The sequence below is a fragment of the Barbus barbus genome (genome assembly GCF_936440315.1).
Source record: "Barbus barbus genome assembly, chromosome: 10".
NCBI classification, from domain to species: Eukaryota; Metazoa; Chordata; class Actinopteri; order Cypriniformes; family Cyprinidae; genus Barbus; species Barbus barbus.
Window position 1 is genome coordinate 20,305,190 of NC_136738.1, and position 23,046 is coordinate 20,328,235.

At 36.9% G+C, this 23,046-nt stretch overlaps 1 protein-coding gene across 2 annotated transcripts in view; it reads left to right on the top strand.

Moving 5' to 3' along the window:
- The window catches only part of LOC306876255 (ganglioside-induced differentiation-associated protein 2), a 28,054-nt gene that overhangs the window by 2,787 nt on the left and 2,221 nt on the right, over positions 1-23,046 (top strand). The window contains exons 4-14 of one of the 2 annotated variants that reach the window (XR_013784811.1): positions 135-288; positions 900-988; positions 1,094-1,170; positions 1,484-1,643; positions 4,707-4,857; positions 6,004-6,080; positions 7,155-7,231; positions 7,661-7,716; positions 7,999-8,138; positions 9,679-9,733; positions 14,696-14,839. Coding sequence is in view for 1 of the 2 variants with exons in the window: in XM_079427271.1 (XP_079283397.1) it covers positions 135-288; positions 900-988; positions 1,094-1,170; positions 1,484-1,643; positions 4,707-4,857; positions 6,004-6,080; positions 7,155-7,231; positions 7,999-8,138; positions 9,679-9,733; positions 14,696-14,839 (1,124 nt within the window). In the remaining variant the exon portion in view is untranslated. The remainder of the gene's footprint in view (positions 1-134; positions 289-899; positions 989-1,093; positions 1,171-1,483; positions 1,644-4,706; positions 4,858-6,003; positions 6,081-7,154; positions 7,232-7,660; positions 7,717-7,998; positions 8,139-9,678; positions 9,734-14,695; positions 14,840-23,046) is intronic. The other variant, XM_079427271.1, reaches the window with a different exon arrangement.

The window sequence follows — 23,046 nt, forward strand, 5'->3', positions numbered from 1 at the left end:
CTTAAGCTATTAGTATTTTTAAATGTTGTTTGTGTTTGCTACACAGCTTTGGAACAGATCTTATCCCATTTCTTTGGTATCTCATTTTGTATCACTTTTGCTGGAGTGATATGTGTGTGTGTATAATTTTCCAGGATGTCGGACTGGTGAGGCAAAAATGACAGAGGGTTTCAACTTGGCTGCACGCTTTATCATTCACACAGTTGGACCCAAATATAAAGCCAAGTACCGCACAGCTGCGGAAAGTTCTCTTTACAGCTGTTACAGAAACGTCATGCAGCTTGCCAAGTAAGCCGATTTCAACAAATTTAGTGAGATCGTTGCACAAATATTAAATGTCAGCTCATAGAGATTGTCATGATTATACTAAGTAAATATGCTTAGTTATTTTATCTGTTAGTCACTCTTAAAAGATCATATCAGACTAAAAAGTTCAAATACAGTCTAAATCAAATATTTTATGATAAACAGGATAGCAGTTCCCATGGCACTGAGGTTTTTAGTAAAATAACCCCGACCATTATGTTCATGGCTTGAAAATTATTAATAGTGATGTCTGATGATAGTGATGTCTATAGAATAAACCCCATGTGCTTGTGTCAAGAAAGGAAATGATATGAGATTTAGATTCCATTGATAAATTAGCTTTTGTGAATTTGAACTCACCCTTGGCTAAAGATAAATTCCATTCAACTATTGTTTGGGAATAAATGTGTGTGTGTCTGTGTGTGTCAACAGGAGGTGTTAATGACAGTAATGCTTGACTATGCAGATAATATCAAAGACTGCTCATATATGGAAAACTCCTATATGGAAAACCTACCCGGCTACTGTAAACTATGTATAATTAAAGCACATGCAGCTTATTTAATGTTTATTTGTTCTGTTTCTCTCCTTAGGGAACATGCCATGTTATCTGTGGGGTTTTGTGTGGTCGGCACAGTCAAAAGGGCATATCCACTGGAGGACGCCACGCATATAGCATTAAGTAATTTCTGTTATGAAATTTAGCATCACATTTGAGGTCACTCCTTTCTGAAGAAATTCAGAGGAATCTCATTAGAATCTGTTTTCCCAACATTTGTATTTCCAGGGACTGTTCGTAGATTTCTGGAGAACCATGGAGAAAACATTGAGATGGTGGTTTTTGCTGTTTCAGATGTTGAGGAGGTGTGTGGCATTTCATTTTCGCTGTTATGCAACAGCCTCCATCCTTTAACTCTCTTGTGTGCCCTTTCATTTTCTTATGAAATTCTCGTTTTGATTTAAATGCCAACTTTGTTGTGTATGTGTTTGCTAAGTGTGAGCTACAGCATTATACATTCGAGATTCATGCTTTCCTTGCTAATATTTTTTTAAATTGCATTATTAAATAAAAAACACAAATACAAAATAAGATTTGTATTTTTTTTTAGCATGTACCTGAATGTGTTTCTATGATTGATTGACACTAAATGTTCTTGTAATTTATTCTGTTTTCCAGCCAGTGTACAGGAAGTTAATGCCTTTGTATTACCCACGTTCAAAAAAAGAGGAGAGGATCGGTCTGCCTCTCCTCCCTGCCGACATTGGCAATGCTGAGGGGGAGCCAGTAGTCCCGGAGAGACAGATCCGCATTGCCGAAAAGCCAGGAAATCTAGAGGGTGAGCTCCAAAAATTGTTCAGTATATAATTTCAGATCTTTTAGGTAGATATACTATTCAAAAAAGTCTGGGTTTGTAATATTTTTTTTAAATGGAAGCCATGATACTTTTTCTCAAAATTCTTTGAATGGAAAATTAAAAAGAACAGAATTTGTTTGAAAAATAAATGTTTTGTAAAATTGTAAATGTCTTTACTGTTACTTCCGATCAAATTAATGCATCTTTGCTGAAAAAGTATTAATCTCTTTAAATTTATTAAATTATTTCTTACCTCAAACTTTTGAATAGTAGTGTAGATTTCTTAAGATTACCAAACAAGCAATAGGAGTAAATGTTTACCAAAACGTAGAACATTCATCTAGAAGACATGTATTTACACTGTGTAATGGAAAAGAGATTTTTTTAACAGAAAAGCGTCTGCAGTTATGTAATTTAATTTACAGAATGAAAAACATCTTCCAATAATGTGATAGAATTATGATTATGAGCAGCATGCAGCTGATCGAGAGCCATTTCTTCCTCCCTGGCCTTTCATCTTGATCTGTTGTGGGTGTTTCTTGAATTCAGATTAGCTGACACTGCCTCTGTCCTACAACAGGTTGACTACAGCAGAATCTTCTTCATTCAGACAGTCCCATTGTGAACACAGCTACAATCAAGTCTGTGTGTATAGACAACTCTTAAAATGCCTGAATGAGTGTATGTTTGTCTTGTGTGCTTGCCATAGCACTCGGAGCACATGTGTATATTTATTTGTTAGTGGGAGATTGAATTTGTATATTTGTTGGCTGCCATTATTTTAAACCCAGATCATGTGGACTGTGAGCCACATCAAGTCTCACTAGAGCTGTTGATCCAATTCAAACATGGCACATAAGCCAGTTCCCATGTAAATAAACACTGCACTTTCCTGACTGTCTTTGAACACTTTAATCCAGGACATGGAAAGGCAGTCTGACAATGTCTGTCACCAACTGAACTACCAAATAAGATCTTCCCAAGTTAAGGTTATTCAATAATCTGCTTTATCAGTCTTGCTTCTGGATGTTTTTTAGCTTGAGCCATTGAGAATGACAACAAGCTCTAATCTGAACAAACATTATCTCTTAACCAAATTTACCTCGGAATAATGAAGTAGCACAACAGCTTCCAGACTTCCTTGTTAATATGAAGTTAAAGGTGAAGTGTGTACTTTCTGGCCCACTGGTGTCAACAAAAGTAATTGATGAAGAATTCAGTTCAAATTGCCATTGAGCCAGTGTTGTTGCTGTTTCCAACTGGTTGGGTTTGAAACAGAATACTTTCAAAGTTCCAAAGTTTTTTAAACTTGATTTACAAAACCTGAATCATGTGTTTGACTATAGACTGTTAAAAAGACAAACGACTGCTAAATGTTTTCCTAGACAACCTACTTTAATTTAGTGTCTCCTGCATCACTCCGCATTTTCTTCCTTTACGCATAATCATTTATTAAAGGTATTTTTCAGTTAAGCAACCTTATTATACAGGTAAAAAGTGGGGTAATGTTCAGTCAGCTAGTTAATATAGCAAAATAAAAACAATGGTGTGATAAGGACCTTAACCCAAAGCTTGAGCCCCTTACTTAACATGCTTAGTAATGGAATACCACAGGGTTCAGTGTTGTGCCCTTACTAAAGCAGATTATGTGCAGTACAGAAATTTAGTGTGATACTAAACTTTGTCACATCTGTTTTATTTGGATTTATTGTGCAGATGTTTTATTACTTATCATTGCTATCTTTGGATGGGCCAAAACCCTGCTGAGGGCTTTTATTAGGATCAGAAGTGTTTGTTCCTATATAGTCTCTTTGAATGACATTAAAGGACAATTTTTAATGTTCATCATGGACTGGCCCTGTCCAAACCCTGTCACTGATCTGGCTGATCTCTTCAAACTCTTGTCCTCTCATTAATGCCATTTCATCATGTGAAGCAGGTCTGCCTGTCATTCTTAGAGTAATATTAAAGACAGCAGGTGACTAGGCCTTTACTAATACAGCCCAGCTCTTATGGATTAGTCTATGAAGCCATGTAGAGGTCTCAAAGCATGCCTCAAACTGCACACTTCCCTAATCTGCTTTCTCCAGTTTTTCTCTTTCTGTCCCGTTACCTTAATGCCCATTTAATTTCTCTAGTCTTTACATTTTCTTTCCTTCATTTCCTGTGCTATGGATATAAATATACATTTAATTGTTTACAATTTCCTTTTTATTAGATCTTTGTGTGTTACAAAGTTTTATGTCACATTGTGGTGAAGTGCTCCTGAAATCCTAATAAATTTCATCTTGAGACCAAAGGCAGTACTAGAAAGAGCAAGCATTGGTGCTCTCCACTCAGTGAGGAAGATCATAAAAGAACCATATGTTGCATTACAAAAACATAATCTCATTCTTTGCTTCAACATGCTGTAATGATTTTGGCCAAAGATAACCTTTGGGAGACATCTGTGCCTAATTGAGTCTTGTTGATGTCTCACCTTAGGTTTGCTAGCAGCTGAGTGTTTGGCTGTAATCCCCTTATTTACCTGTTAATGTCTTTTTACCTCTCTGTCAAACGTGTTCCTTTTATTTCTGTATGAATATTTCATAGTCTGACCAGTGACCATGTGGTTCAGCTGAGGAAATGAGAAGTTCTGTTTGTTGTTCAGACTGGACTTTCTTTTCATGTCTGGTCAAATGTGGCTAAGGTTGGCCTGTAATAGATATTTGGCATACACATGTAAAGAAGAATAACAGACAAGGATTATTTTTACACTTTGCCTGGCTGTACATCACACACACCACTGGCTTTCCCAGCTCTGATTGAGGGTGGGAGTTCAGGTCTTGTGGAATGTACCACGTTGTAGTGCTCACTGAACCTAGTAATGGTCATTCCAAGTGTGCAAGAGTATATTTTACTGTTTATCACAGCAAAAGCATTTGTGCTTCAGCAAATTTTTATGGCACATTGGTTTTGCTTTCCCTGTAATATCTAGAACTCTGTGAAATTAGCTAATACACAATAAATAGAACATAATAGTGATATTAATCTAATTTTCTGCAGATGACTCCGGGGATGACTCACTAGAGTCTGACCTGGGGCTGGTAGGAAGTCATGCATTTGCTCGTATGGAAGGGGATGTGGATAAGCAGCGAAAACTCATCCTTCAGGGCCAAATGTCTGAAGCAGCCCAACAGAAACAGCACCAAAGAAAGTAAGTTTTCTCATTATACTCTCACCTTTTACAAGCACCACATTTCTTAAATAAGCCACTTACAAAAAACTGTACCATGATTGGGTGGTGTTAATGTGAATCACCTGTTGTACTAATGCAAGATTTTTTTTTACCTCTTTGGATTGGTCAAAAACATAAATAAATGGTACCTCTCTTCATATATATATGAAAGGAAAAGCTAAGTCCTGATCCCAGCTGAACACCTCTGGTGTGACTTTAAATGCAGACCTTGAGCCAAAAACTCATCACCAAACACCAATGACACTATAAGGACAAAAGTGTTGGGACACCCCCTTCTTTAGAACAGAAAAAGGCACTAACAAAACTCCATCAACAGTTTTGGACGTGTCTAAAATGACAGTACACTTATGTACAAGTCATTGGTGTTTGGTGATTGGTTTTTGGCTCAAGGTCTGCATATAAAGTCACACCAGAGGTGTTCAGCTGGGATCAGGACTTGGCTTTCTGCAGACCAGTCAAGTTCTTCCACACTGACTGAATCAATCATGTCTTTTTGAACCGTGCCTTATACACAAAGGCACTGTCATGTTAGAATAGAAAAGGGTCCTGTCCAAACTGTTTACACTATTCCCTAGAATATCATTATATGCTTAAACATTAAGATTTGTACTCATAGAAATTACTAAAGTAGTCAAACCTGTTCATTAGAAGGGGGTGACCCAATACTTTTGGCAATATAGTGTGTGTGTGTGTGTATATACACATACATACATACATACATACATACATACATACATACACACACACACACACTTCATATATATATATATATATATATGGAGAAATAAGGTACCATTTAATTTGTATTTAATACACTGAATTATATAAAACTTTGAATGAATTTCTAAATTGCTCCAATATAGGTTTGGTTATACTGGCCACCCCTAGTAAGACGTTTCAAAACCTTCCTGTCATTGTTTTCTTTTTCTTTTCTTTTTTTGAGTGCATTTGTTTAATATACTGTAGAATTGTGTACTCTAATGTTGTATGTATATGTTATTTGTATGTAGGTTTGTATGTTTTCAAGGTAATCTGTTTCATATCAAATTCTGTAAATCACTGCAACTTGCTTAGATGTGAAGTTTTTGTTGTCTTTCTTCACAGCTATAACCGCTGGCTTTGCAGAGCTCGAGCAGAGGACCTTTCAGACATAGCAGCGTTAAAAGCACTATATCAGACCGGTCAGTCTTTGTCTCTATGGGTATTTATGTAAGTTAATTGTTTTTTGTAAAGTAATTGTATCTCAAATGTTTTAATTGTAAGGCGGTAAATTTAACATAATACTTTACAACAATCAATTATTAAACTTATTTAATCAAGTTAAACTACTTTTAACAGTCTTAAAATGAAACACTTATGAATAATTTAATTAATTAATAAATAATCAATTAGATTAAAATAATAAATGTTTTTGCAGCCCTAGTTCATGTATATCGACTTTATTGTATATGACATGGTCTGATGTTTGCCTGTTTTATCTCACACATGTTCTCCAGCACATGTCCACTCGTTCTCTTTGTGTTGCTGTCTCTCTGTATATCTTTATGCACATGTGGACTTTGTTCTCTCCATCTGTGTGTTTGCTCTCTGGGCAGGAAACCTTTGTTCCGCCTCATTGAGCTCAACATCAGGGGGTTCTGTAATCCATTTCTCTCGTTTCACAATTTCAGGACAAAAAATAACCACCAAAGTAACGGTTTCGGTGTTAAGTATTTATCATCCTTTTTTTTTTTTTTTTTTTCTTAGCTCAGATACTGTCCCGGCTGACCTACTGAGTTCAAAACCTCAATGACATTTTACCACAGACTGTACACATTAGGTTTGCCAGAAGCTATTAGTCCTGCTAAATTTAATGTTGAATTTCTACTTTTTAATCATATTTCAGAAAGCCACAGAACAGTACAATTTAAAAAAACTGAGTATCTGAATTACAATAACTCTTTTGACCAAAAGGGGGCAGACTTTCTCCAGCTGTGCACCTCAACATGTATGTTCCCTATGCCACGTGATGATGGACTAATGAAGACATCTGGCTATGCACATGCAGATGTTTCTTATAATATAGTGCAAAACATGTATTTTAATATGTATACATAACTCATTTCACTGCAGAATGAGTTCATTAAACAGGGTGAGGCTGAAATGTCTAGTGTTTCTTGAGATATGCTGTATGTGAGAATGTTGTCAGCAGTGGGTGTGAGGAAACATCCTTCCATAATATAGTCCTATCACAATGCTTTTTTTCTAATTTTCAGGTGTTGATTTGTGTGGTAGGACGGTCATGGTTGTTGTTGGCAGGAATATTCCAGTTACACTTATTGATATGGAGAAGGTAAATGAGAAAATGTTCATACTTCCATTTTCCATGTTCTGTTAGTGACAGTCCATTGTGTTATCCTGTATTGAGCATATCTTATTTTGCACCAAATGTTACATACATTTTGTCAGATTTAGCATTAAATGCTGCCTAACCAAATCTTGGGTTTAACTTAAGGTTAACTTAATGGTTAAATTTAGGTTAAGCTGATTTTTAAAAGAATGTTGTCATCAAGATTTCCATTTAGATGTAGACCTTTTAGATTTAGATTTACATTGAAAATTGTATTTGAGATTTGCATTTGAATCAGAAACATTTGATTGATTGAAATGTTAAATATTTACTGCACTGTAAATGCAAATGTGAAAAATTAGACTGTTTATTCAGTGGATTAGTTCACTCAAAACTAAAAATATTGTCATTGTTTACTCACACTCATGTCAGACCTGTGTGGGTTTCTTTCCTCTGTGGAGCAAGAGAGAATTTGAAATGTCATGTAGGTGAGTAAATCATGACTGAATTTTCATTTTTGAGTGAACTATTACTTAAAGTAATAGTGTGTACCTACTTAACCATACTTGGAAGACAAATATGTGCAGAGAAATGAAAAAATTAAATTAAAACTGACAAAATGTCCTCTTGAGCTTGTTTCTTAAAAACACACAACTTTAGATTTAATTTTAGAGTGTGGTTTTAGTTATAGCAGTTTAGCTGAATGTGAAAACAATCAAAGACTATGGAATGTGGCTACTTGGATAACTAAGTAAATGTTTGTGTGTTAGGCTTTGCTGTATTTCATCCACGTGATGGACCATATCACGGTGAAGGAGTATGTGATGGTGTATTTCCACACACTCACCGGTGAACACAACCACCTGGACACCGACTTTCTCAAGAAGCTTTATGACATTGTGGACGCCAAGTAAGAGCTATTTCTGTTCCGTTACAGAGATACTACAAACCACCCACATTCCCTGCTCTCTACGACCTTACAATGTTTTTGAGATGACTTTATCCAGTTCTTGGCGGAGGTATTCTTTAAAACCATAACTCAGACTTGCATGGAAAAGCTAATCACAGTTTCATATAAATGCTGGCTTGGTGACTATTCGTTTTTATGAGCTTCTTGTGCCAAACAGCACTGTCTCCTCAAACCCAAACACACCACATATGTTGTAAAATCATAAGGGAATGTCTGTGTCTTGGGCTTCCTGTTCTTCGAATGTCAAGAAGATTTATACACAGAAGCTCAACCCTTTTGTAGGTTATGACAAGCTCGGAAAGCACCGTTCAAAGTAACTGAGTCATGTTTCCTCAGTTTTGCCTGGTGTTTCTCCAGAGTGTCGCTCTAAATTAGTGCTCAAATGCGTCCGAGGTGATTGACTCTTCCAAGGAAAATGAAATAATATAGCTTTTTTCAGAGCACTTTGGGAAATTTTGAAGGGGATTATCAAGGTTAGAACATTGAGAGCGACTGCAATGGCTTTGACGCCTTTTAAATCTGAAGTCTCGATGTTCTCCTCTCACCCAACCAATTAAGAAAAACAGCAACCTACCACCACCATCACCATCAGAGGCTTACAAACGCTTGCATAGATATAGCTCCATGGAATGACATTGTAATTGCGTGTTAAGAAAAATATTGTTCTTTTAATCGAACAGCCCTCATAATTGTTATTTTCTTGGCTTAGCAGAAGAGTTTGAGTCTTTGTTCGAAAGTCAAAACCGGGGGAGGTGATCGTGAGGTCAGGCATTCGTCATTTATTCAGGGGACACTCTCAGCATGCAGGCAGAGGAAACCACAGTCTTGAAATAAAAAGCCGAAATGCTCTCCAGCTCCAGTCCCTCACACTTTCCGTACATCGTGGAGATCAGCATGACTCATAACTTTAAGAGCCAGGCCAGTTTGACTCGTGTCATTTATTATGAGGTATCAGCAGAGCACAGCATATCATCATTGTATTATTTATCCTCAAAAGGCATGGGTCTATAAGAAAGCGTTTTACAGACATAATCCTCTGCAAGAGTGATGAGGTTCTGTAATGGTTCTGTTAGCAATCACAGCCATGTTTATAGCCAGTGACGCTATCACTCCCTATTACCCCTGCTCATGGGTTTGTCCAAGTCCATCGTGGGAAAGGTTGACGGACACGTCCCTTGCACTTTTTGAACACCCCTCCACTTCTGGTAGTCCAGATCTCTATCCATCTGTGTGTTTTGGACAACAGCGTGTGGCTTGGATGTGGCTGCCCCATTGGACTCGATTCAGTGAATTTAGCTTGTTCTAAAAAAATGCACTTTAGGTCCCTTTCTAATGGGTTTATTGTTTTTGTTAAGGCAATAATCCTTTCAAAGCCAAGTGCGCCAGAGGAATTCACTGTTTGTGTAATAAGTAATTGGTTGGATGTGTTGATAATGTTTCAAAAACCATTTCTCGCAAGGTTTCCCTCCTGTGTTTTCAGGTTTAAGAAAAACCTGAGGGCTTTCTACTTCGTTCACCCGACATTCCGCTCCAAGGTAAATGTAATCAGTTCATCAACTCCGATGTAAGTCCATTAAAGGCAACACTAGATGTTCATCTCGTTTTGAGCTTTTCTTTCCGAGTTTGTACGGGGCTATGGTCTGATTCACAGCGGTCAGCTCCACATGTTCCACATTGACTAAGAAAGACTTTGTTTGAGTTTGTGTAACTGAATATGTTGAAAAGCGTCTCTGAGACCGCATTGAGATTCATGATGTGTCCGCACTAAGTGTTCCATAGTGGTCCACAGAACCTATTCAGGTAATTGAAGTGCTTATGAGAGCGTGTTGCCTCTGCCATGCTTTGCTTTCATTTGTGAAATTATTCAACAATTATGCTTTGTGCACTCCAAATGTAGAGGAACCCCGGCAATTAAGTGTCAGATAATTGTTCGTTTTAAAATGCGTCCATTTCAGTCAGAGAATGCTCGAGCATTGTAACAATCCCAGGTGTGAACCGTGTTCAAGTATTAGGGCTGAGTCATTGGAGTAAATGCTGAAAATGACTCAAGCAACAGCTTTAGGAGCTAAGAGTTTGCCTTTAGCAATGAAACATTTAATTCAGTTACAATTTCAACAATTTAGTAGCTATCTGTTATTTATTAAATTGACCTTAAAATGGTGTAGAAGTCTATGCTGTTTTCCTATAGAGTTACATTTGAGTTCTTTTATAATGTGAGGTGAACAAATGATTATAAATTATATTTATAATGTCAAAAGATTTATATTTTGAACAAATGCTTTTCTTCAAACTTTCTATTCAACGAATCAATGAATACAGAATTCATCAAAGAATTTTTAATTATATGACACTATAATATATATTACACTGAACAAAATTATAAACGCAACCCTTTTGTTTTTTACCCCCATTTTTCATGAGCTGATCTCAAAGATCTAAGACTTTTTCTATGTACACAAAAGGCCTATTTCTCTCAAATATTGTTCACAAATCTGTCAAAATCTGTGTTAGTGAGCATTTGTCCTTTGCCGAGATAATCTATCCACCTCACAGGTGTGGCATATCAAGATGCTGATTAGACAGCATGATTATTGCACAGGTGTGCCTTTGGCTATCCAAAATAAAAGGCCACTCTAAAATGTTTTACTTTATTGGGAGGGTCCGGGGGGGTCTGAAAACCAGTCAGTATCTGGCGTGACCACCATTTTCCTCACGCAGTGCAACACATCTCCTTCGCATAGAGTTGATCAGGTTGTCCACTCCTCTTCAATGGCTGTGCGAAGTTGCTGGATATGGGCAGGAACTGGAACACGCTGTCGTATACGCCGATCCAGAGCATCCCAAACACGCTCAATGGGTGACATGCTCAGTGAGTATGCTGGCCATGCAAGAACTGGGATGTTTTCAGCTTCCAGGAATTGTGTACAGATCCTTGCAACATGGGGCCTCATGCTGCAACATGAGGTGATGGTTGTGGATGAATGGCACAACAATGGGATCTCGTCACGGTATCTCTGTGCATTTAAAATGCCATCAATAAAATGCACCTGTGTTCGTTGTCCATAACATATGCCTGCCCATACCATAACCCCACCGCCACCATGGGCCACTCAATCCACAACGTTGACATCAGCAAACCGCTCACCCACACGACGCCATACACGCTGCCTGCCATCTGTCCTGTACAGTGAAAACTGGGATTTATCCGTGAAGAGAACACCTCTCCAAAGTGCCAGACGCCATCGAATATGAGCATTTGCCCACTCAAGTCAGTTACGACGACGAACTGCAGTCAGCTCAAGACCCCGATGAGGATGACGAGCATGCAGATGAGCTTCCCTGAGACGGTTTCTGACAGTTTGTGCAGACATTCTTTGGTTATGCAAACCGATTGTTGCAGCAGCTGTCCGGGTGGCTGGTCTCAGACGATCTTGGAGGTGAAGATGCTGGATGTGGAGGTCCAGGGCTGGTGTGGTTACACGTGGTCTGCGGTTGTGAGGCCGGTTGGATGTACTGCCAACGCCTTTGGGGACTGCTTATGGTAGAGAAATGAACATTCAATTCACGGGCAACAGCTCTGGTGGACATTCCTGCAGTCAGCATGCCAATTGCACGCTCCCTCAAAACTTGCGACATCTGTGGCAATGTGCTGTGTGATAAAACTGCACATTTTAGAGTGGCCTTCCTAAGGCACACCTGTGCAATAATCATGCTGTCGAATCAGCATCTTGATATGTCACACCTGTGAGGTGGATGGATTATCTCGGCAAAGGAGAAGTGCTCACTAACACAGATTTAGACAGATGTCTACATATTGTCTAAATATTGTGAACAATATTTGAGCGATATAGGCCTTTTGTGTACATAGAAATTCTTAGATCTTTGAGTTCAGCTCATGAAAAATGGGGGCATAAACAAAAGTGTTGCGTTTATAATAGGGATGCACGATATGAAAAATTTTAACCGATACCTATAACCGATAATTAAGTCCTTCTCATGGCAGATACCGATAAATTTATATTTTTATATTATAATTTTCATATAATCTGCAATTTGTGCACCCAGGAGAATACAAAATCTAAGATTCACTGATTAAACTGATATTTTAGTAGCTCTGGCCTAACTATAGCAAACATCAGTCCTGGCTCTTCAAATGTTTTTTATTTTTTGTGTAAGGCACCACAATACTTTGTAACAGAAATGGTTTAACAGAATTATGACAGAACTATGGTTTATCTGCAATTAACAACTCATTAACAACAAATTTATATTCAAATATTTCATGCATAAAGAAATGCATCTATTCAACATTTTTAGTGCACGAGGTTGAGAAAGTTATATAGTCTTTAAGCAGTGTTGGGAGTAAGGCGTTACAAAAATGCATTACAGTAACATATTACTTTTTGCTGTAATGCAGTAGTGTAAGGCATTACTAATCAATTTTCAGTAATATTTTACTCTGTACATGTTCAGTAACGCTTGCATTACAACACACTTTTAGCCCCCAATTATTATTATTATTATTTTAAATTTAATTTAAAGTCGGGCTCCTACTTTTTTTATGTCCCTAGGGCCGGGCTTTGGGCCAATATTCACATCATAGTTCAGACGCGGGCCGGGCCTCGGGCCTGGTTTAGGCTTCTCCATATCTTTATATTTTAGATATCCATCAATTATTGATGAAAAAAAATTGCCGCGCTGGTGGAAACAACATGAGTCTGTGCCGTGACTGTCAAGAGCGGCTCGACGGTGTTTAGTGTCCTGCAGCAGCAGCGAGCCGTCAGCACAGCTGAAGAGTTCTGCTTCAAATACAAGCAATAAAGAAAAAGCCCCAGCAAAAGTAATTACCATGAATGTGTCCGCGGGAAATAGTAAGGATTCGCCATCTCCTCGTTAGACGCGCCTTTAGAGAAGTGCATCCTCACGGATAACGATTGTATTAAATAGTTTTTGTTTTCGTTTTTATTTATTTAGTTAAGTAGCAATTTAAAGCTTTCTTTAGATATATTTATCATGTCTGTGAGGCATGTATTTCGGTTCATTTTTGTGAACGAACGACAGTCGCGCATCACAGATCAGATTTAATTTATCACCTGAGGAGAGAGTCCAGCTGACTGACAAGGGTGAGGTGAAAAAGACAAGACGATGGCAGAAGAGTTTCAAAACGAAATGCGCCTTTTTTAAAAATATTTTTAGATTTTGAAAAGCCTGTTGACCTGCCATTTATCTAAGGTGATATTGGAAGGTCTATTTATTTTTATTTTTATAACATTCGTTTCTCATTTAGCCTATTTGGTTCCACAGTATTTGCAGATTTTTATTTTATTTAAACTGTGATATTTTTCCCATTATTTTACATCAAGGTGTATGCAGTCCATGCCTCAAAACTTTCCATCTCACTAATAAACTTTCTACGTTTTAGAATTATTTGTTCCTCAGTCTTTACTGATTTTCAGTTTTGTATAGGCCTACCATGCATATTTAAAATTTGTAAGTTATCTGTTATTTTATATTAGGCATATAGCATGGTGCATTTTTATTTGTTTTGTTAATAAAAGTTAGCTATATGTTCTATGTTGTATTTTGTTGTTGTTTGATGCCTAATTGCCGTTCATTTAAAAGTGAAAATAAAATACGCACGGTGCTTTTACAAGCTATTTAAGCAAAGGAAAGTGAGAAAACTCAAGCGAACTAAAAACAAACAACTGCTGGACGCTGAATTGCCACTAATTTGAAAGTGAAAATAAAGCGCGCACAGAGCTTACAAGCTATTTAAAACCGAAGGAAAGCGAGGAAAAGAGAGAAGACTCAAACGACGTCCACCCCCCATCCACCGAGGTGATACCGGTAAGGTGTTGACACACGTCGATTAACCAGTGGGAAAATTTCCTCACTGTCACAACCCTACTTGATGCCTTTTTTCCTCCTTTCGGAATCCTTGCTGAACATGCGTTGGAAATAGCAATGGCATTGTCCTCCTCTGCCACCGAGAAAAACTTCCAGACCGGCGAAGACATGTTCGCAAATGATGACGTAATGAGCACAACACATGCTGAGAGTCACTGCAGTTTAAAGCTGCAATCACTTGCACTCGGAAAGAAGATGAATCTGATAAATCAGACTGATTGATTGATTTACCAGCAAGCATACTTTATCGGATTTAATTTATTTATCGGAGCAATAAAAATGACGCAATTTTCTCTCATATCGGTCGATAATTTATCGGTCCGATAAATATCGTGCTTCCCTAGTTTATAATTTTGTTCAGTATATATAAATATATTCTCTCTCAACAGACATGTCTCTCACCCATGTATATTCCACTCATATAAGTTTCACAATTAACCTTTTCTGTGGGTTAAGCACAGCTTTTATTTGTCACCATTTGTTAAAAAAGAAAAAATATATATATATTGTTTCAACAACTATACTTGTAGCCTTTTCATGGAAAATAGCATCTCAGTCAATAAAATAGTTTTGTTTGTGATTCCTGTAAGGTCTCTACGTGGTTCTTCACAACGTTCAGTGTATCAGGCCTTAAAGAGAAGGTCCATCACATAGAGAACCTACAGCAGCTCTTCACCTGCATCCTACCTGAGCAGATTGACATCCCTCCTTTTGTCCTGGAGTATGACACACGGGTGAGTATTCAGGGCTTTACCACAGTACAATTGTCCATTTGAGAATAAAGGATGTTACACTTAGAAAAAGAGGTGTGTATGTAACTTGACCTTTAGTAATTCTTTAAGTATTTAATCTGTGTTAAATTCTGTCAACATTTATTCACCTTTAAGTTCTTCAAAACCAGCATTACTTTTTTTCTCTGGAACACCAAAGGGAGAGTTGAAGTATGTTTCAAAGAATCATTTAATCTGGTTTTTGAAACTAGTCTGACTTCAAACATGAAACATCATCTTTTGTTTCACTGAAGATTAAGTCATAATATCTTAAAAGAGCATAAAGTTGGGTAAATTTAAATTTACTTTTGAGGTCAACTATTCCTTTAAGAGAGTTTAAATTTTGACAAAGTGCATTTTAAAATTTAAGTCTTCAGATAGCTTTTGCAGAGAACCAGATACCCCTCTGTAACACAATCACGCGTCAACAGTGGCACCTTGTCCAGGGACCATGTTGCATCTTCTGTTTTTCAGATGGCTAAAGATAGTTTCAGTGTCATTTCCGTTTGAGAAAACACATGAAGTGTGTTTATCGGAGTAGTGTCATACTCCCTTTGTTTCTGTTTGTACTGTCTTTTTTTGCATTTCAAGCCAAGTCGGCTTTTAATTATTATTATTTACAACTACAGTTAAATTCTTCATTTCTTCTTTGCAGATTATAGACAAAACTGTTTTAGTATACAGTACTACTACATTAAAAAATATGAAAAATAATACAAATACAATAATGTGACACTGTCTGTAATGACCTTAACCTTTAGTTAAAGTCTCATGTTTTTTTAACAAATTTAGGAAAATTAAGGTCAAACATGCAAAAGATTTTCTCTGTGCTTAAGGTAATTGAAATGTACAGCTTGTGAGCAATTTTAAAAGCAATTATATGCAAATTCTTTAAACTAGTTTTCCTGTATGACCTGTTCTTTAAATGCAGCCTTTAGCACAGTTTTATTTTTGGTGAAGCCGGTATATACAAATATTAACTTTTTTAGGCCTTAATGAGGTCCTTTTTTGTTTTGAAATGGATTGCATTTGGCTTGTGGAAAAGAGATGCTTGGAGATTTATTTTTAACTGCTGACCCAAAGTAAGGGTGGAGGAAAGTCTTTCCCTTCAGACTGAAAGAGGCCTCTGCCGTGAGAAACTCAGCCGTCTGCGTGCTGTACTGCCGATTGCTCCGTCTCAAAGGAACACATCACATTTTATTTCTTAAAAATACTCTTCAGCTGCTTATGTGGGATAGGGTGATGTATTTAAGGAAACAGAGAAACAAAAAAGAAAACAGTGAGTTGCTCTGGTATATGAGAATAGAACATAAGAAAATTATGGTTGTAGTCGTCTGTCATTGCATAATCTCATTCAACTATTATAATCATGTGTCATTTAACGTTTTTCCTTCGACGTGGAGAACATTGTTTTCAATTAAAAATTTTGTTACCTTTGTTACCACTGTTGAATCCAAGCAAACTGCTCAGATCCTAATAAACTGATTTGTCATGGCTAATAGCAGACCATATCCATGCATTGATTGGACCCATCTGGACTGCACTCATTATTTAGTTGATTTCATCCTATCATTCCTGAGCTCTTAGTTTTGCACTGTTCTCACAGCATGCACATACACATGGCATTCATCTACAGCTTCATTCTAGGTGGTTGGTGTTACCACTCGGTTAAAGATACAGGCTGGTAACCAATATGGTTAGGTTCAAGTCCTACTAGGCATGGAATTGAGCTACCACCACGTGGGCTTGTTCTTGTGATTCGGTGTCCACATTGATCTTGGATGATCTGATTGCAAGTGGGTCTAAAATGTTTTGTGGTCTGATCACTCAAACTACATTCAGAGAGGCTCATGATCACATCACATATGTACTGTAGTGTAAATGCTAATCTTAAAGCAATAGTTCACCCCAAAATTAACATTTTCTCATTAATTTCTCACCCTCATTCCAAACCCAATTGACCATTCTTCTTTGGAACACAAATTAAGATATTTTTGATGAAATTCAGAAGCTTTCTGACCAAATACTGACGAGGAAGAGAAGAAATTGTTCAATAAAGTCATTATTTTTGTTTTCTTTGTGCACAAAAAGTATTCTCATAGCTTTGCAACAATTCGGTTGAACCACTGATGTCATATGGGCTATTTAATGATGTTCTTATTACGTTTATGGTAGTTGCATTTCTGTCTATGCAGGTTCAGAAAGCGCTTGGATTTCATCAAAAATACCTTAATTTGTGTTCCAAAGATGAACAAAGGTCTTACGGGTTTGGAACAACATGAGGGTTACTAATTGACCCTTCGCAAAAACCCGTCCTCCTTAGCCACTGTTGCTATGTCAGACAAGCTATGCTTCAATACACATCATTTTTCAAGTTTAAGTCCACCCAAGTTCATCTACTCTCCTCTCTGAATTTGTTTGTCGGACAAAATGGTGGGTTCGGTGGATGTGAAAGGTCAATTAATGACAGAATTAACTATTTTTTTTTTTTTTTTTTTACTGTTCTTTGAGGTCCACTTATTATATTATCAAGATTTTTATCAAAAAACATATTTTAGAAGTAATAGGCTATTTTCTGTCCTGTTTTAAACCCCCCTCATCAGAACGCTCTGTTTGAATATGCGTGGCGGATTGTAGACTCGGATGTAAATACCCTCTGCTATGATTGGCTAACACTTGTGTATGTTTGACAGCATACATTCCTCATAGATGGATGCTGCTGTGATAAATACTCAGTACATATCAAATGATCTGTAATAACAGGCAAATAAATGGTGAACATGTTATAAAAGCAGTTACTCACACTTGTCTGTTGCGACGTTATTGTTACATCCAATATAGTCAGCACAGTAAAGTCTTTTAGTTTCACACTTTCGGAAAATCCCACTTCGAGTCGTGCTTTGTTTGTAAACGAATCTATGGGAAAAATGAAGTGAACAAATGACGAGTTCTTACTGACAAGTTCCACTCATTCCTAATGCTGGGATCAGAATGAAGGCAATGCAAAGACTGTTTTTCCACAGCTTGGTACTGCACAGCGTCTTGTTGTATTCGGAGCCATCTTTATCATTTGGTTTCCGCGTAGACCTGCGTTTGCTTCTCTTGTTATTTACACTACATTTGTGAATCAGTGGGCGGGGCTAAACAGTCAGTGATGTTGTTCTGCAGAGGCTGTGTTTAGTCACACTATTACATCATCATTGGCTTCAATATAGTTTTTAGACTAACTAAAAAGTTTTGAGTACTGAAACTTACAGGATGTTTTTATGGTACATTGACCTCTTATATGCCAAAAGATCTAGGGATTTTAGATTTCTCAGTGCATGACCCTTTTAATGCCTCTAAGACCGCAAAGAACTGCCTACTGATTTCTGTAATTTTCAAATCCACAACTTTAATTAGGGGTTCAAGCACGTAGTGCTGAAACCCTATTGTAATTGCTAGGATTTTATTTAATTTTTTTATTCTTCTTCTCTGGTAAAACTGATCGTGCAGACCAAACCGTAAGGCCTAGAGAGCTGAAACTTGGTCAGAACGTAGTAGTATTGATCGCTACTCAGATCCAAAGACCCGCCCAATCGGCCTATCGGGGGCGCTACAGCGACTAAAAAATATGTAAATGCTAATAGCTCCTAAACCGCTTGTCATAGACTCAATTTTTACATTTTTGGAATCCTTGGGTCAAGGCAAATCAATCTGATTTTGTCACTAACTAGTCCTAGGTTTTTCACCCGATCGGAACGAAACCACTGCAGAAATATTCTCTGGACAGTGAATATCAATAATTATAAAAAAAGTTGAAATTTCCCCCCAAAACATTTGAAAGTCGCGGGCCAATTTTACGAAAACGGCTATAACACGTGAAAGAAATTAGATATCTTCACCAAACCTGTGTATGAGCTTAGTCTTTGGTCAAATTAAGAATTTAGAAATAATCCGGCCACTAGTTGGCGCTAATAAGTTGTTTTGGCTCTAATCACGTGGTGTTTTACATATCCACACAATATGCATATCATTTGATAGATCAATCAAATTCCATCTCGATCAAACCACTGCAGTAATAATCTCTGGACTCTCTAGATCAATAATTATCGAAAAAATGTTTAATTTTGTCCTTTGATTAGCTATAATTGGCTCATTTAAAAAGAGGCCGTGGCCACACATATACAAAAGCCTATAAAACCTAAACAAAAACTTGAAACTTTACGAAAGTTGGTGAAAACATGTCAGATGACTGTTAACAAGCATGAAAAGTTTCATGGAGATCGGACCATAGGTGGGGCTATAACAGTAAAAAATGCCTTCAAAAATACAATATTTAAATTTATTTAATTGTAAAAATTGTAAAAAAAAAACGTAAATTGTAAAAAAAAAATTCATATATTCACACATACACTAGTTCTTCATATCATATAATAGATCTCCTCATTCTGAACAACTTTGTCTCTAGGATTACTGCCATCAATCGAAATGGTATTTAAATATTCTCAATTATGTTCAAAACCTACTTTTGCAAACTAGTTCTTGGTTTTTCGCCCAATCGGAACCAAACTACTGCAGAAATGTTCTCTGAACAGTGACCATCAATAATTATTAAAAAAAGTTGAAATTTCTACTCACTTTCGCAATGGGGCCCCAAAACGTTTAAAAGTCACAGGCCAATTTTATGAAAAAGGCTATAACTCGTGAACAAAATAAGATATCTTAACCAAACTCTGTAGACATATGTAGGATTAATTTTTTTTTTTAAATCTCAAATTTTATCTGCCACTTAATGGTGCTATAAGATTAAAAAAACTATAACTGGGTAACCATTGGTCCGATCGGCTTGAAATTTGGTATGCCGTGTCTTTTTCCGAAGTGGCACAAAATACTATGAGGATATTCGCGCATCTAAAAAAGCATGGCCGCCATTAGCCAAACAAGTTTAAGCACCTATTTGACAAGGTTAACGGAGGTCAATCGGAACAAAACTCAGTGGACATGTTCAACTCGTGGCCCTAAAGGTCTGTAAGAATTTTGAAAGAAATCGGCCTCTAGTTGGCGCTAACAACATTTTTTGGCTTTGTAATCACGAGGTGTTTCACACATCCACACAATATGCATATCATTTGATAGTTCTCCTCATAATGCACAACTGTGCCTCAAGAACCATTGCTGTCAATCAAATCGTTAATTAAATATTCACAAATATGTTAAAAACCTACTTTTGCAAACTAGTCCTAGGTTTTTTTGCTCAATCTTGATCAAACCACTGCAGCAATATTCTCTGGACTCTGTAGTCTAAAAAAATGTTTAATTTTGTCCTTTGGTTAGCTATAACTTGTCATTTAGAAAAGGGGAGTGGCCACATATACCCAAAAGTTTATAAAAACTAAACGAAAACTCAAAACTTTACGAAACTTGGATACAACATGTGACAGACGACTCTTAACAAGCATGCAGAACTTCACAGAGATCAGACCATATAGTGGCACTATAACAGCTAAAAAGGTTTCAAAAACACAAGATTTCTATGGTAAATGGCCTCAAATTGCTAAAAAATTGCTCATATATTCACAAATACACTGTATCTTCATATCATACGATAGATCTTCTCATTCTGATCAACTTTGCCTCTACGATCACTGCTGTCAATCAAACTGTTCTTTAAGTATTTGAGATTATTAAAAAAGCATGCTTTTGTCAACTAGCCTTCCGTTTTTAACTCCAAATCAATGAAATCAGTGCAGTACTGTTCTCTAGACTCTCTAGGTCAATAAGACAGCGGAAGACCACTAATGGGCTTATGAAACACTAAAACAGCAATATTCATAGGTTTTCTTATGGAGATATAAAATCACTGTTATAACATTTAAAATCACATTTAATTCAAGATTACCATTTTGTTCATACAGATATGTCAGTTTTTACAATTTTGGCATATTATGATCACAGAGAAACCAGAAAATTACTATATAAACTCTTAAAAAGAGAAGACTTGCAAAAAGTATTGTCACCTGTCATTTATTTCAAATATCTATATCTGCAACAAAGTATGTGTGCATGTGTGTGTGTGTTAGCAAGCTTAATGATTATTAATACGACAGTTTAACCATTTAATTTCTGTGTGTTTGTGTGTGTGCGTGTGTGTGTGTGTTTCTGTGAGCCTATTTTCCATTTTCGATGAGTTTCACTGTTAACTATGCATCCAGGTTGGCCTAGACCCTAAAAGCATACCACCTTAGGCCTTAAAATGCTTGAACCCTGTTTATCGCTGCTTGCAGCTATATTTAGTTTTATTTTATTTCAGATTCCACACACAGATCATTACACACTAAACTGTGTGACCCTAAGAGTAGAGGTGCCTTGTGAAAAACTAAATTATGTTCCTCACTGTATGGTCATATAAGTTGTTTTTTCCTTCTATATTTTGTTGTTTTTTGTCTTTTTGTTTTGCTCCTGGGTTTAAAGGGCACTGGATTAAAGTAAATGAAAGCGGGAAGGAAGGCACAAAGGTGAGGCAGCTGTGAAGAATCGATCATGCCACTAATGCGTTAAATGGATGGTCTTTCTCGCGCCAGGTGCATGTCGCCCTGTATTTATGTGTTCGCAGAACAAGAGTGCAGACACACAGACTTAATTAGAAACATTTTTTTTTCCAGCAGGCTGTGTGTGTTTATTTCATTTGCATGAAAAACATTTTGTACTTGTACTTTAGTATGTTAGCACAAACTTGATGACATTTAGAGTGGGGAAAAAAGCAAGCTTTAGGTATGTCTGATTTTTGTTTATGTTCCTGTGTGAGTAAAGGCTGGAATACACTACATGACTTTTAAAATTTGAACAGATTTCAAAACACCTGGCATCATACTCACCGAATTTGTAATAGTCGCAGAGGAAAACTAGCCATTATACACTAAACGACAGAGGATCATACACTACCAGACTTTAAAGTTGTTCCGATCACAACAAACTCACACCGATATGTGCGCATTGTTGATAGAATATGTGTGACAAACATTGTGATATAAAATAGGCTCAAAATATCAAGCATGTTTGTTATCCCCTGACAGGAGGATCATAGTCTGAAGCTCTGTGACCATCATACATTACATGATTTTCTATGACATCTATCAACTCAAATCTGCAGACTGACTGATTTTCAGCAACTAGCACCAACTTCTCCACACAGTAAATCGGCGGAAAGTCTGAGCTAAAATAGTGTAGTGTATTCGAGCCTTAAATGTCAAAAATCTAACTTTCGTCATTGTCGTCTTCAGGGTGGGTTTTTACAGAAAAGCATTTGTATCGTTAATCAAACTCAGGATCCCTTAGAAATGTACTCCAAAAGGGAATATTCCACATATTGCTTCTGTTGAAACCAAAAGCTTTAAAGTTTTACTTGACTCATTTGGACTCTTGTGTTTTTATTAATACTGGAAACTGTGACATTGGAGACTTTATAGAGATTATTGTCTTTGGGGAACATTCATAGTCCTTTTTTGAATGAATGTGTTTGTCACTTGAATGTATGAACCCATTTTCTTTTTTTGCTAGAATAACGTGTGTTTTTGGTCTACTTGCCTTAGCCTTGGATTCACTCCTGGACTCTCTTGCTTAAGTATTTCCTGTCATTCTTTGATTACCCAGGAAGTTAATGGGCAGGAGGGGAAATGGCAGAATGTGTAAGCTTTTAATGCCAATTGCACTCAGCTTTCTCTCTTTGCCCATATTGAACAGATGCAGTGCCATGGAAAGTCTAGCCGCAGTCACCTCAAATAACCCAAAAGGCCCCTAAAGGTTTTTTTATTTTATTTTATTTTTTTATTTTGGACTATCACCTCTATACTACAGGCATTGTTGGGTAGTAATAGGCTACAGTATGCAATTTGGATTATGTAATCAAAATACAAAAATCTTGTAATTGCATTATAAAATATTGTAAATGACTGTATTATAGATTTTTTTTTATTTTTGGATATCATGTTTGCATATTTATTATGATTAGGCAACAGCAATAAAATAGTCCCTCGTGTATTGATAGGCTTAGAGGCTAAAATATATTCAGTAGGCCTTCATATGATTTCTGAAGAAAGCAGGACCGGGAACACAAACAGACTTGTTCCCAGCCAAATTTGTTGTAGTGCTACATACATAGAGCTGTCTCATTCCTCATTTGACCACATACA